The sequence below is a fragment of the Rutidosis leptorrhynchoides genome, chromosome 10 (genome assembly GCF_046630445.1).
Source record: "Rutidosis leptorrhynchoides isolate AG116_Rl617_1_P2 chromosome 10, CSIRO_AGI_Rlap_v1, whole genome shotgun sequence".
In the NCBI taxonomy this organism is placed as follows: domain Eukaryota; kingdom Viridiplantae; phylum Streptophyta; class Magnoliopsida; order Asterales; family Asteraceae; genus Rutidosis; species Rutidosis leptorrhynchoides.
The window spans coordinates 105,943,521-105,956,308 of NC_092342.1; the positions used below are offsets into that span (position 1 = coordinate 105,943,521).

Genomic DNA, 12,788 nt, shown 5'->3' on the forward strand with positions numbered 1-12,788 from the left:
TGGTCTCAGGTAGTTTCGGGAAGAACAAAAGGCGAACTTGACGATCTTGAAGCTTTATTATCATCTTTAGTAATGATTCCGGAAAAAGAAGATTATTGGAGATGGAACCTAAGTAAGTGAGGTAAATTTACAACAAAAAAATTAACAAGTATTATAATGGAAAAATCTTGTAGTGCGAATTCTTCAAGTGGTAACCCTTTGGCGACTTTGAAAAACAATCTTGTACCAAAGAAAGTGGGTGTCTTTGTTTGGAGGGCAAGGCGGGAAGATTGGCCGTTCTTGTTGAACTTGACAAGCGGGGTATCGATCTTCACTCCTTCCTTTGTCCTCTTTGCGATGATACTCCCGAATCGGTCCAACATTCTCTACTTGAATGCAAGCATGTTAGCATCATTTGAGATAAAGTTCTTTCTTGGTGGGGGTTCGATTCGACCAATCCTTCTTTTGGAAATCTTCTACGAGGTTGTTGCCCGGTTTCTTGCTCCGAGTTGGGTATTAAAATATGGCAAACGGTGGAATGGACATGTTGCTACCTCATTTGGAAAAAAAGGAATCAAAAGGTTTTCAAAAAGTCTAGTTGGTTACCTCCGGTTGCGCTTAATGAAATTTAAGTTAAACGTTATGATTGGATTGCGAAGCGTTGCAAAGGAAGACAGATTGAGTGGCATGATTGGTTACATAATCCACAATCCTTGTTGTAATTTAATTTTGTGTATTTCGCGATGTAATCTTATATAGCATAGGATTGTAGCTCGGTATCGCTATGCGTTCGTAGATATCGTGCGACTCTTTTTATGTGATACTTTCTCGAGATTAATAAATTCTGCTTTTCAGAAGAAAAAAAAAGAAAGTTTATCATTTTAACGACCGTAAAAACGAAAGTTATGAATAATTTAAACCCATGTGCAAACACGCTTTTACTGGTACATATCAAAAACTTTAAACTAATAAAAGATTTGATTTGAGAAATTTGAGGCTCAAATCCAAATGTACTGTCAAAATGCCCCCACCTGCAGACCTCATCATTTCACTATCAATAAAAAATGAGAAGTTATATGTACACAACCATTTTTTACACATACACAATCAAATATGCTTTACAGTGTTGTACTGTATAACACTGTAAAGTATGTTTGGTTGTGTATGTATAAAAAATAGTTGTGTACATATCATCACCCATAAAAAATACATACACATAGATAATTAAAAAAGTACTACGTCATACTAATACTAATACTAATACTAATATCATTTCTAAATTTGCCTCATCAACGCTACCGGCGTATACCTCCTCTCTCTCTCTCTCACAAACACAAAAAAAAATAAAAAAATAAAAAAAATTCTCTTTACACCTCTGGATTCTATCGAAGAACAGCAACATCAAGTAATGGTCAAACCTTTTTCTCTTTTTCTATCGGATTAAAGCTTTGTTCTTTGAATTGCTTTGGAGTTTGGATTTTGTCACAATTTATACGTTTATATCACCGCCACCGCCACCGCCACCGCCACCGCTACCGACACAGACACCGACAAAATTTCTTCCATCTTGAAATCTATTACTTGTTCGATGAAATGCAGCAGTGAAAATTTGATGAAATCTTGGTGAGCTGTTATTATGTGTATTTGTTTTGTTGTATGATACTGTAGTTAGTTAGCTTATCTATTTTTGAAGTTATTGTATTGCTTTAAAATTTGATAAAGTTACCATTTTCTTTTAATTTGATAAAGCATATATGTATAACTTATGTTATATTGAGTTCAATCGAAGCTTTGAATCTAGCTTTAGTGTAATTGTATGTTGATGAATAATTAAATGTTTTGAGAACAGGGTTGGCAGAAAAGATAAAAGTATGATTTTTATTTTTATATTAATTAATCAATTCAATTCAATTAAAGGGTGAGGGTGATAATAATGAGACAATGTGCTTAATGACCTTTTCCCTCTCTTCCACTCTTACATTTTTTTACTATTTTTTTGATTAAATGTCTTAATCAGTAAATTAAAAAAGTATTTGTGATTACGTATGATATACATGCCTAAATAGTCTCACAGTTTTTGCTCTTTGTTTAGTGATAGACTAATAGGGTTGGTTTTCTGCTTCCGAGCTTTGTAGTGCTATTGGTTCGATTGTATCTTTGTTCGTCCTTTTCATCCATTAGTAAAAACACTGTTTTTAATGTTATCGTTTTTAAAAAAAAAAAAAAAAAAGTAGGGAGTTACGCATGAGTATTATTTTTTGATAATCGTTGTTCAGTCCTTTGGCTGACTAATCCACGAAGGGATTGCATACGCCGATTTAGAGTGTTGGGTAGTTAATGGTAAACTCAATTTTTTTTTTTTTTTTTTTCTAGCTTAGATTATTAGTCTTAAATTAATTAATGTTCATTTCAAATTTAAACTCAAGTTTATTACAGTAATTAATGATGTGCAAGGACCACATAATTATCCTTCTCAACATCTCCTTGTCATTATCCGTAGGTTACAAATTGTCCATATGTAACACCCCAAAGAGCTTAGTTTGGTGAACCTAGCTTGCGTGTACATTTGTGCACTAGAACTAAACTTTCTATATCTGGAAACACAATAATTGTACAGTCATACTGTTGTGATCATAGTTTTCTTATATCTATATTTTGGACATTAGAATCTGCTAATGTCATTTTTATGGGTTGAATACATTAATGTATTTGGTGGCTGTTTTTAAAATCTTGCTTCAACCCAAAGTGACACTTTTTACACATCTGTTCATTATAAATATTTTTTTGGAGTCTTTAGTTTTCATTCCTCAGTGTGTTTGTTTTACTTTCTATTACCGTTAATTATGTCGTCGTTTGACTTTTTAGCAATTTTTGTTGACTGAAAACAGTGCTTATCGTTGCGATTGTTGGATGGTTGAAGGTTGAATTTGAATACTGTCAATTTATTCTTTGATGTCGTAAAAATTCGACTAGATATGGCATCATCATCGTCGTCATCTTCAAAACAGAGCCGAAAACAACGTGATGTAAGCAAACAAATGGAAACGGATGAGATTGTTAGATATATGTCGAATTTACCGAGTTATTTGGAAAGGGGAAAACCGATCCAAGATAGAGCGTTAAGTTTCGGTGTAATGGACTGGGGACGTTTAGAAAAATGGCAATATCACCATCAAAAACAGGGATTTGGCGTAAACAACAAATATTCCCCGTCTAGTAGCAATTCGTCTTTATTATCTTCAACCGACGGGTCATCATTCCGTTCTAGTAAAAGTCAAATTTCATCTCATGTTACTCAGAAACCTCATAATGTTACCCTACGATCGCACTTAAACATATCTCCCGAAGAAGTTTCCTCTAAAGAGTCGAAGGTTAATCGCGTAACCGAAAAGAAAACTACCGATTGTTCACGACCCGAGTCAAGATTTGTCAAAAAGGAAAATTTTGATTCTCGAGATATTCATGAACCGAAATCATCAGACGATATGGGAAGTTTTCAGACTACTTCGTCATCATCGTCTTCTAAAGGAAAAATGAGAATCGAAGATGATTGTCAATATCTATGTAATTCAACTAGTGATAAGGCTCTCTTAGATGCTCACAAATCAGTTACAAAAACAGTTGAATCGCGTAATTTGAGCCCTTTAAGAAGGCTATTGAACCCGATCTTCTCATCAAAAGAAACGTCTCTCGAGTTGTCTCATAAAGATTCAAAAACAAAAGCGAAAATGAAGATGGATATAAGAAATTGCAAGGATATCAAAGTTGATAATTCATTCAGGAATAGTAATTCGTTAACAAAGCAAGCGCTTTTTCAAATCGCTATAAAAAACGGTCGTCCTTTGTTTACGTTTGCAGTTGATAACAATAACAACGATATACTTGCAGCAACAGTAAGAAGTTTGGCTGGTAAAGATGATGCCAACTGTTGGATATATACATTTTTTACTGTTCATGAAGTAAAAAAGAAGAAAGGCGGTTGGTTATCTCACGGGACCAAAGGCGCAAATAATGGTTATCTCCCTAACGTAACGGCCCAAATGACGGTTAGAAATCGTTTAATTGAAGAATGTGCCGCTAGGGAGTTTGTGTTGTCATCTGTAAACCCGGGTCAAAGTGATAACCAAATGTTGGAAGAGCATCTGGAAACTGAGCTGGCAGCAATCGTTGTGCGGTTTTTAAAAAAGAAAGCGGACGAGGATGGAATTCAAGATTGTTTTAGCACGACGGTTATTCTACCTGGCGGTCATCATAGTGTACCGAGAAAAGGCGAACCGTCGCCGCTAATTGAACGGTGGAGATCAGGGGGAGTGTGTGATTGTGGCGGTTGGGATGTCGGGTGTAAATTAAGAACGCTTACGAACACGGTGCAATCTGTTTCGTCTGGAAAGTTTGACCTTTTTATCCAGGTATGTTTTCGTTCCTTGTTTCGTTTGTATTGTTGATGCTACATGTCTTTGTTTTGCGCTTATTGTCTAGGTAACTAATTAGTGCAACAAGGGGTTTTTGAATGTGCCTTATGATACTAATCGAGTAGTATTGATTAAGGTTACGAGGGGTGTTTAAATGTGCGTTATGATAATGATCGAGTATAGTATTGATTAAGGTTACATACACAGCCGTCTCATTCTAAGTATCTGTTCAAGAAATAAAAATGAGCTCTTATAAACGTTAAATTTTAAATAAAACAATAATAATACTACTAAAAAAAGTTATTATAATAGCAAAACTAGTTAACATTGTTTCCAGTATCTCTTAATCAAAATAATTTCTAACTTAGGTAACTTGTGTTGATAGAAGAAATTTTTTTTCTTTTCGGCTGCAAGTTCTTTTTGCCCTACTTGACCAACAGCAAAACAAGTATATATAAAGAGTTTTTTCTTATTTTTTATTTTTTATTTTTTTGTCTTTTCAAAATTTCATCCCGTGTTCGATGGCCTATCTTGATCAATCCTCAAAGACGCCCCTAATTACACAGGGGTTTCGTAATATCTTGGAATACTTTTAAAAGTTATTATTTTGATACAGGGAGATGTCATTACTGAGAGACCGTTCTTCAGTCTTTCTCCATTGCAAGATGGAATATTTTCAGTCGAGTACAATTCGTCTTTATCGCTACTACATGCATTCTCGATCTGTATATCAGTAATCGAATGCAGAAAATCGTCCGACCATACAGAACTTAAAACATACAGTGTGAAACAAGTTGATGACGACGAATGTCCTGTAACATATGCTTCACTTGCACCTCTTTCTTCTGTTGAAAGGGTTTAAGATTATTGAATCTTATGGTCGGATGAAGTAGTTAATTATAGGAGGCAGTTTCTACAGGTATGATATTAAAAGCCTTGCAAGATTCTGCATTTAGCTCTGTATCAATTAAAGCAATATTATGTAAGTTTTGAATGTAAGTTGAAGCATAATGTACTAATGTGGCTAATGTGGGTTGCATCTCATTCAAGCTTTTCGATCCATCTGTTGGCTAATGTGGTACGCCCGTTATCGGCATTATCAAATTTGACCATCTTACTTCTAATATTGTAGGCCGTTGCGCTTGATGTTTATCAGATTTGAAGTAACTAGATCATTTCACTACTAGTAAAAATTTACACAGGTGCTCTAGAGTATAATACTCAAAAAAGTTTAGTTAGTAATGTTAAAAAGTTGGATTCAAATTTACTAAAATATATTGCCTCTTGCTACAAATTCATATGTATTTCGCTAAAATACTTTTCGATAAAATTACCCACTGTACACAAAAAAAAATAAAGAAATCAAGTTAAACATATCAATCGCATAATTTAATTTTTTTATAATCTAGTCAAATAAACCACAAAATTGTTGCTATGGAGAATCATTTGCAAAAATAAATAAATAAATAAATAAATATATATATATATATATATATATATATATATATATATATATATATATATATATATATATATATATATATATATAATCAAGAGGGAAACACTTTTTTGGGGGAAGTGGGGGGAAGTAATTTTTTTCGTTTTTTGAAAAAACTTTGTTCACGAACATTATAGATTAGATGAAAACATGAACATTTAAAAAAGACACTTTGTGATGAATGTCATTATTTTGGCAGGAAAACGCTCGAAGAAAAAAATAAAAACATTCAATGAATTAAATGTTTTGCTGCTGAGTTTTTTAAAGGGGTTAGAAATTAGGGTTTAGCTATTAGGGTTTAGAAATTAGGGTTTTGGGTTTAGAAATTAGGGTTTAGGGTTTAGAAATTAGGGTTTAGATTGAATATTTTAACACGAACGGTTTAGAGTTTTGGGTTTAGGGTTTTGGGTTGAGGGTTTACAGAGTAAACCCGAAAACCCAAAACCCAAAACCCTAAACCCTAAACTCTAAATCGGGTTAAATTCGAAAAAAACACTTCACACAAGATGAAAACAAAACGATGCAAATAAACTCAGCAGCAAAACATTCAATGCATTGAATGTTTTAATTTTTTTATTCTAGCGTTTTTCCGCCAAAATAATGACATTCATCACAAAGTGTCGTTTTTAAATGTTCATATTTTCATCTAATCTATAATGTTCGTGAACGAAGTTTTTTCAAAAAATGAAAAAATAAAAAAAAAAAATTTGCTTTCCCCTTCCCCCCAAAAAGTGTTTCCCTCTTTATTATGACCATATATATATATATATATATATATATATATATATATATATATATATATATATATATATATATATATATATATATATTTACTTATTTATTTTAATAGTTTACAACTAGTTTTCGAACCCTTGCTTCGCGTCGGGGGTTCGGTTTTCAATATATTTTATTGCGTTTAGTTTGTAAAATTATTTCGTGGCTAACGATGATGTCGTTGAAGCGCAACTCGAGTCGAACTAAAATGTATAACCCGTGAAATATTTAAATGTTATTTTAAATTAACAATATATGTGTATCTCCGCGTTTCGCTATGAAATTGTCGACTTTTAAAAATTTAATGCAAAATCAACGTGTATGAAAAGTACTCCAAATATATAGCGTTTTTTAAAGAGCGTCTGTTTTGCATATAGTTAGTGACATTGTGTTCCTAAAATTATTTCGAGTTTAACGATGGTGTCGGAAAAATTTAACTCGCTGCGAGCGAGAAGATATGACCCTTTGAATATTTGGGTAGAGTTTATTTAAGATTTTTTTTTTATGTAAATGGTTATTTGACACTTACCCACTGTTTGGGGGGTTGATTTGAATTTGTGAAAAAGGTGTGCGGGGCTTTGTTGTTGTAAGGAAAATTTAGTCAAAAGTAAAAAAAAAAAAAAAAGATGAAAGGATGAAAATGCTCCTAGTTACTATTCATAACTTTTGTCTATTAGATAATACTAGTTTAACCAACCTGGCTTTGCGCCGGTTCTTCACCCTTGATTAACATTATTACATAGCTAGTTATTGAGAACATAACTATTAATCATTTTTTTTGTTTTATTTTCCGTTTTGTCGAGGAAGGACCCAAAATAGTTATGTGATTGATTTGTAATAAGTGTGAAAGTAATTATTCATCACTTTTTATTTTAGTTTTCGCCTTGTCGAGAGAAAAGACCCAAATGCTCAATAAATAAAGTGAGACGTACATCAACGATATTCAATAACAATAAATAATAATAATAATAATAATAATAATAATAATAATAATAATAATAATAATAATAATAATAATAATAATAATAATAATAATAATTTTGAATACTTTTTAGATAATGAGAAAGTATGTGGTGGATTTATAGTGAATGAAAAGTGTTGTGGTTAAATTAGAAACTGTGAGAAGTATGTGGTAAGTTTGTGAAAGATATAAAGTTAAATATTATAGAGTTTGGGGTGAAATTATAAAAATCAAAAGTTTTGTGGCAAATGTGTGAGACATGTGAAGTAGACTATTCATTTAGTCTATTTCAATAATAATAATAATAATAATTTTGAATACTTTTTAGATAAGGAGAAAGTATGTGGTGGATTTATAGTGAATGAAAAGTGTTGTGGTTAAATTAGAAACTGTGAGAAGTATGTGGTAAGTTTGTGAAATATATAAAGTTAAATATTATAGAGTTTGGGGTGAAATTATAAAAATCAAAAGTTTTGTGGCAAATGTGTGAGACATGTGAAGTAGACTATTCATTTAGTCTATTTCTTTTAGATATATAGTATAATATAACTAGTTGTTTACCCTCGCTTCGCGCCGGGGGTTTGGTTTTCAATTTATTTTATTGCGTTTAGTTTAACGATGATGTCGTTGAAGCGCAACTCGAGTCGAACTAAAAGGTATAACCCGTCAAAGATTTAAATGTTATTTTAAATTAATAATATAGGTGCATCTCTGCGGGTGGAGAAAAATATAAAGGAAACCAAAAAAGAAAAAATAAAAAAAATTGTTACAACGGGTAGAGAAAAATATAAAGAAAACAATCGGTACTATTCATATTTTTTGCCTAGTAGATAGTTGCTGCTGCTAATTATAAAGAAACCATTGGTACTATTCATATTTTTTGTCTAGTAGATATTTGCTGCGGGTGAAGAAAAATATAAAGGAAACCAAAAAAAGAAAAAAAATGGAAAAAAAACTGTTACAAAAAAAAAAAAAAGAAAAAAATTGCTACAATACCGTGAATAGTACGGTTCACGTGAATAGTACTGTTCACGTAAATAGTGACCGGTGTACAACCATTTTTGCGCGATGTACAAGTGATTGAATCGTGCTAATAGTACTATTCATAAGTTTTGTCTATTAGTATATATGGTAACTAGTTGGGCGACATAGCTTTGCGCCGGTTCTTCACCCTTGATTAACATTAATTACATAGCTAATTATTGAGAAAATAATTATTTATCATTTTTTTTCGTTTTGTCGAGGAAAACCAAAAATAGTTATGTGATTGATTTGTAATAAGCGTGAAAGTAATTATTCATCATTTTTTGTTTTACTTTTCGTCTTGCAGAGAGCAAAGATCCAAATGCTCAATCAGTAATGTGAGACATACATCAACGATTGGTACAAACTATTTATATAATATATATGTGTGTGTGTATATATATATATATATATATATATATATATATATATATATATATATATATATATATATATATATATATAATAATAAAACTGTTATTAAAAATGACTTACGTAGTTAATTTATAATAAGAAAAAATGTTAAACAATAATAAAGTGGAAAATTATGTGATTGGTTTAATAATAATAATAATAATAATAATAATAATAATAATAATAATAATAATAATATAATGAATGAGAAGTTTTATGATTAAGTTATGAAATGTGAAAAGTTTGTGGTAAGTTTATAAAAACTATGAAATTAACTTTTATAAAGAATGTGGTTGAAGTGTAAAAAATAAAAAGTTTGGGGTAAGTTTGTGAATCTTCTAAAGTTCCCTATTCACTTCCCCTATCTCTTTTAGATATTATAACTAGTTTTCGAACCCTCGCTTCGCGTCGGGGGTTCGGTTTTCAATGTATTTTATTGCGTTTAGTTTGTAAAATTATTTCGTGGCTAACGATGATGTCGTTGAAGCACAACTCGAGTCGAACTAAAAGGTATAACCCGTGAAAGATTTAAATGTTATTTTAAATTAACAATATATGTGCATCTCTGCGTTTCGCTATGAAATTGTCGACTTTTAAAAAGTTAACGCAAAATCAACGTGTATGAAAAGTACCCCAAATATTTGGCTTTTTTTAAAAAGTGTCCGGTTTGCGTATAGTTAGTGACATTGTGTTCCTAAAATTATTTCGAGTTTAACGATGGTGTCGGAAAAATTTAACTCGTTGCGAGCGAGAGGATATGACCCGTTGAATACTTGGGTAGAGTTTATTTAAGATTTTTTTTTATGAAAATGGTTATTTGACACTTTACCCCCTGTTTGGGGGGTCGATTTAATTTTTTGAAAAAAGTGGTGGGGGAGGGGGGCTTTGTAAGTGAAATAAAATTTAGGAAAAAAAAGGTTAAAAGACGAAAATGCTCCTAGTTACTGTTCATCATTTTTGTCTAAAAGATACTACAGTATAGTAATATGGTAAGAAAATAAATATGTAATATGTATATATTACAATACGTATATTAACGATTGTCACGAAGATATTTGTCTTCGTTAGACTATTTTAATCGCCATGAATTAAATTAAAGACAATCCGATATAATTTGATATATATTACATCAAAGATACAAAGATAAAAAAATACGTTACTCTTCTTTTTCAGAGATGTATGAAATTAATTGTCATAAATAATAAGTAGTAATGTAAAATGTTAGTGAAAAGAAAATATTTAGTGACTAAATTTAAAAAAGAATATATAAATTTAGAGAAAAGTTGAAAATATGAAATTAAATCAAGGCAGTAACATTTATTTCAATATTATAATATAGAGTATTAAATAGCCATTCTGTTACACCTAATGTCGTTTGACATTGTAAAACGACAAGTTAGACGAGCTATTTTAGTATATTTATGAATATGAATGAATATGAATATGAATATGAATTATGAATATGAATATGAATATGAATGAATATGAATATGAATATGAATAACTTGGCCCGTGGGTCAATATAGTCCAACAAACGTGGGAATAAAAATATAACGGGAGATCAGATTCAGGTATAACTTCACGGAGTAACAACTTGAAAAAACTCTCCGTAAACAATGCATTTTTCATCTTCAGTTTCAGATTTCAACCTTTTAAAAAATCCAACCCCATCTACCCTATCACCATCCAATAGTAATATTTTTGCCTGAACCAACATTTTTTCAACGGTGATAATTTTGTGTTTCAAGACTACAGGAACCACAATACCAATTTCAGTTTCGTGGGAGAGTCCCACATCAATAAATTCGGTGGTTCTCGCCTTCGTCAGGCCATATTTTCCCCCAGAAGGGGGTGCCGGTGGAACGTGTTTGCCAGAGGTGGATCCTTCATCTCCTCCGAATTGCACGGTGTTCATTAGACAACTTGATAAAATGTGCTCATGTCACATGATCGAATCCTTTTTTTAAAAATTGGGCGAACTTTCCGAGATAAAATTCTGGCCATCTAAGCGCTACGCGTTCGTCGCTTTTGAAGAAGCTTCTGCCGCTGCTACCGTCATTTCAACTTTCATTCGTTCTCTAGTGTTTAGGCACCCAGTTTAGGTGGGTTGGCCAAATAAGCATTCATTAGGTTCGTCTTCTTTCAAGTCAAAACCTTCACACCTTCCAAAATTGTGCTACAAGATCTCTCTAAGCAGCGATGTGGTGTCTCAGTTGAAGCTTAGTTTCTTGTTGGTTGATGTGCTTTCGTTAGACGACGATAAGGTTAAAGACTCTCTAATTGATCATGATATTCTCATTAACAACGTTGGCCATTTTGGTTTGTTTGCTTGTGTTGGTGTATGCGCAAATGATCAAAGTTTCATTAACGCTACTTCTGTTCGAACGGGGGATTTCATATATGTTTCGCCATTCATGGAGGATGCAGAGTTTTTTTTATTCGTTTGGCTCGAAATGAAAGGTTTTCCGATTACGTTTGTGTCAGCCGATAATGCTTCGGAGTTTGTTGCCCTCTTTGGTGACGTTCTGTTTGTTGTCCAGAGTTCATCGTCCCATGGTAACATTGGGTCAACTTTTGCTTTCGTTAAATCTTCATCCGTTAAGTACATCTACGACCTCGTCAAAGTGGATATGGGTGTCTCACAGTTCTCGAAATCACTAGTTTGGGTTTTCGAAGTTAGCGATCTTTCGGTACTTCATCGCGTCGTTAACAATAGGTTTGATCCGGATGTGTTGGCGGATTCAAACTGGCAATCATGTTGGCTATTAATGTTGTAGTGCGAAGTCGAGTTAAACAAGTCGAAAATCGGTGCAACTCAAAAGCCTCCTATTTAGGGAGAAAGTTTCCCGCATAGGGAGGTGATATATGGAGAATTAGGGAGAGTTGGTCAGAACTAATTCCCGTATAGGGAGAGAGTCTACCGTATCAGGAGAATAGTCCCGTTCATATTGATTATAAACGTTCCATATTAATTGATTTCGTTACAAGGTTTTGACCTCTATATGAGACATTTTTCAAAGACTGCATTCGTTTTTAAAAAATAAAAAATAACCTTTATTTTATCGACAAGATTAAAAGGACACCACCTAGATTATCCAGAAATGATAATCTAAAAATATCACACTTACACACTACCAATACATATTGGTTTACAATATTAATATGTTACAACAAAATAAATCTCGAATGCAGTTTTAAACAATATTATACAAACATGCTAACACCAAATCTTGTCCATATTTTAGCATGCAACAGCGGAAGCTCTTAATAATCACCTGAGAATAAACATGCTTTAAACGTCAACAAAAATGTTGGTGAGTTATAGGTTTAACCTATATATTTATCAAATCGTAATAATAGACCACAAGATTTCATATTTCATTATACATCTCATACATAGAGATAAAAATCATTCATATGGTGAACACCTGGTAACCGACATTAACAAGATGCATATAGAATATCCCCATCATTCCGGGACACCCATCGGACATGATAATTTCGAAGTACTAAAGCATTTCAAATTCCAGAATGGGGCTTGTTGGGCTCGATAGATCTATCTTTAGGATTCGCGTCAATTTGGGGCCCTGTTCCTAAATTCTTAGGCTACCAAGCTAAAAAGGGGCATATTCGGCTTCGATCATTCACCCATATAATGTAGTTTCATTTACTTATGTCTATTTTGTAAAACGTTTATAAAATTGCATGTATTCTCATCCCAAAATAT

The 12,788-nt window shown here is 32.4% G+C and overlaps 1 protein-coding gene across 1 annotated transcript; it reads left to right on the plus strand.

Annotated features, from left to right (window-relative positions):
- Window positions 1-2,872: 2,872 nt before the first annotated feature.
- On the plus strand, window positions 2,873-5,462 carry LOC139873121 (uncharacterized). The gene is made up of 2 exons (XM_071861052.1): window positions 2,873-4,388; window positions 5,008-5,462. The coding sequence occupies exons 1-2, from the start codon at window positions 2,955-2,957 to the stop codon at window positions 5,251-5,253; spliced, it is 1,680 nt and encodes a 559-aa protein (XP_071717153.1). The 5' UTR covers window positions 2,873-2,954; the 3' UTR covers window positions 5,254-5,462.
- The last annotated feature ends 7,326 nt before the right edge of the window (window positions 5,463-12,788 follow it).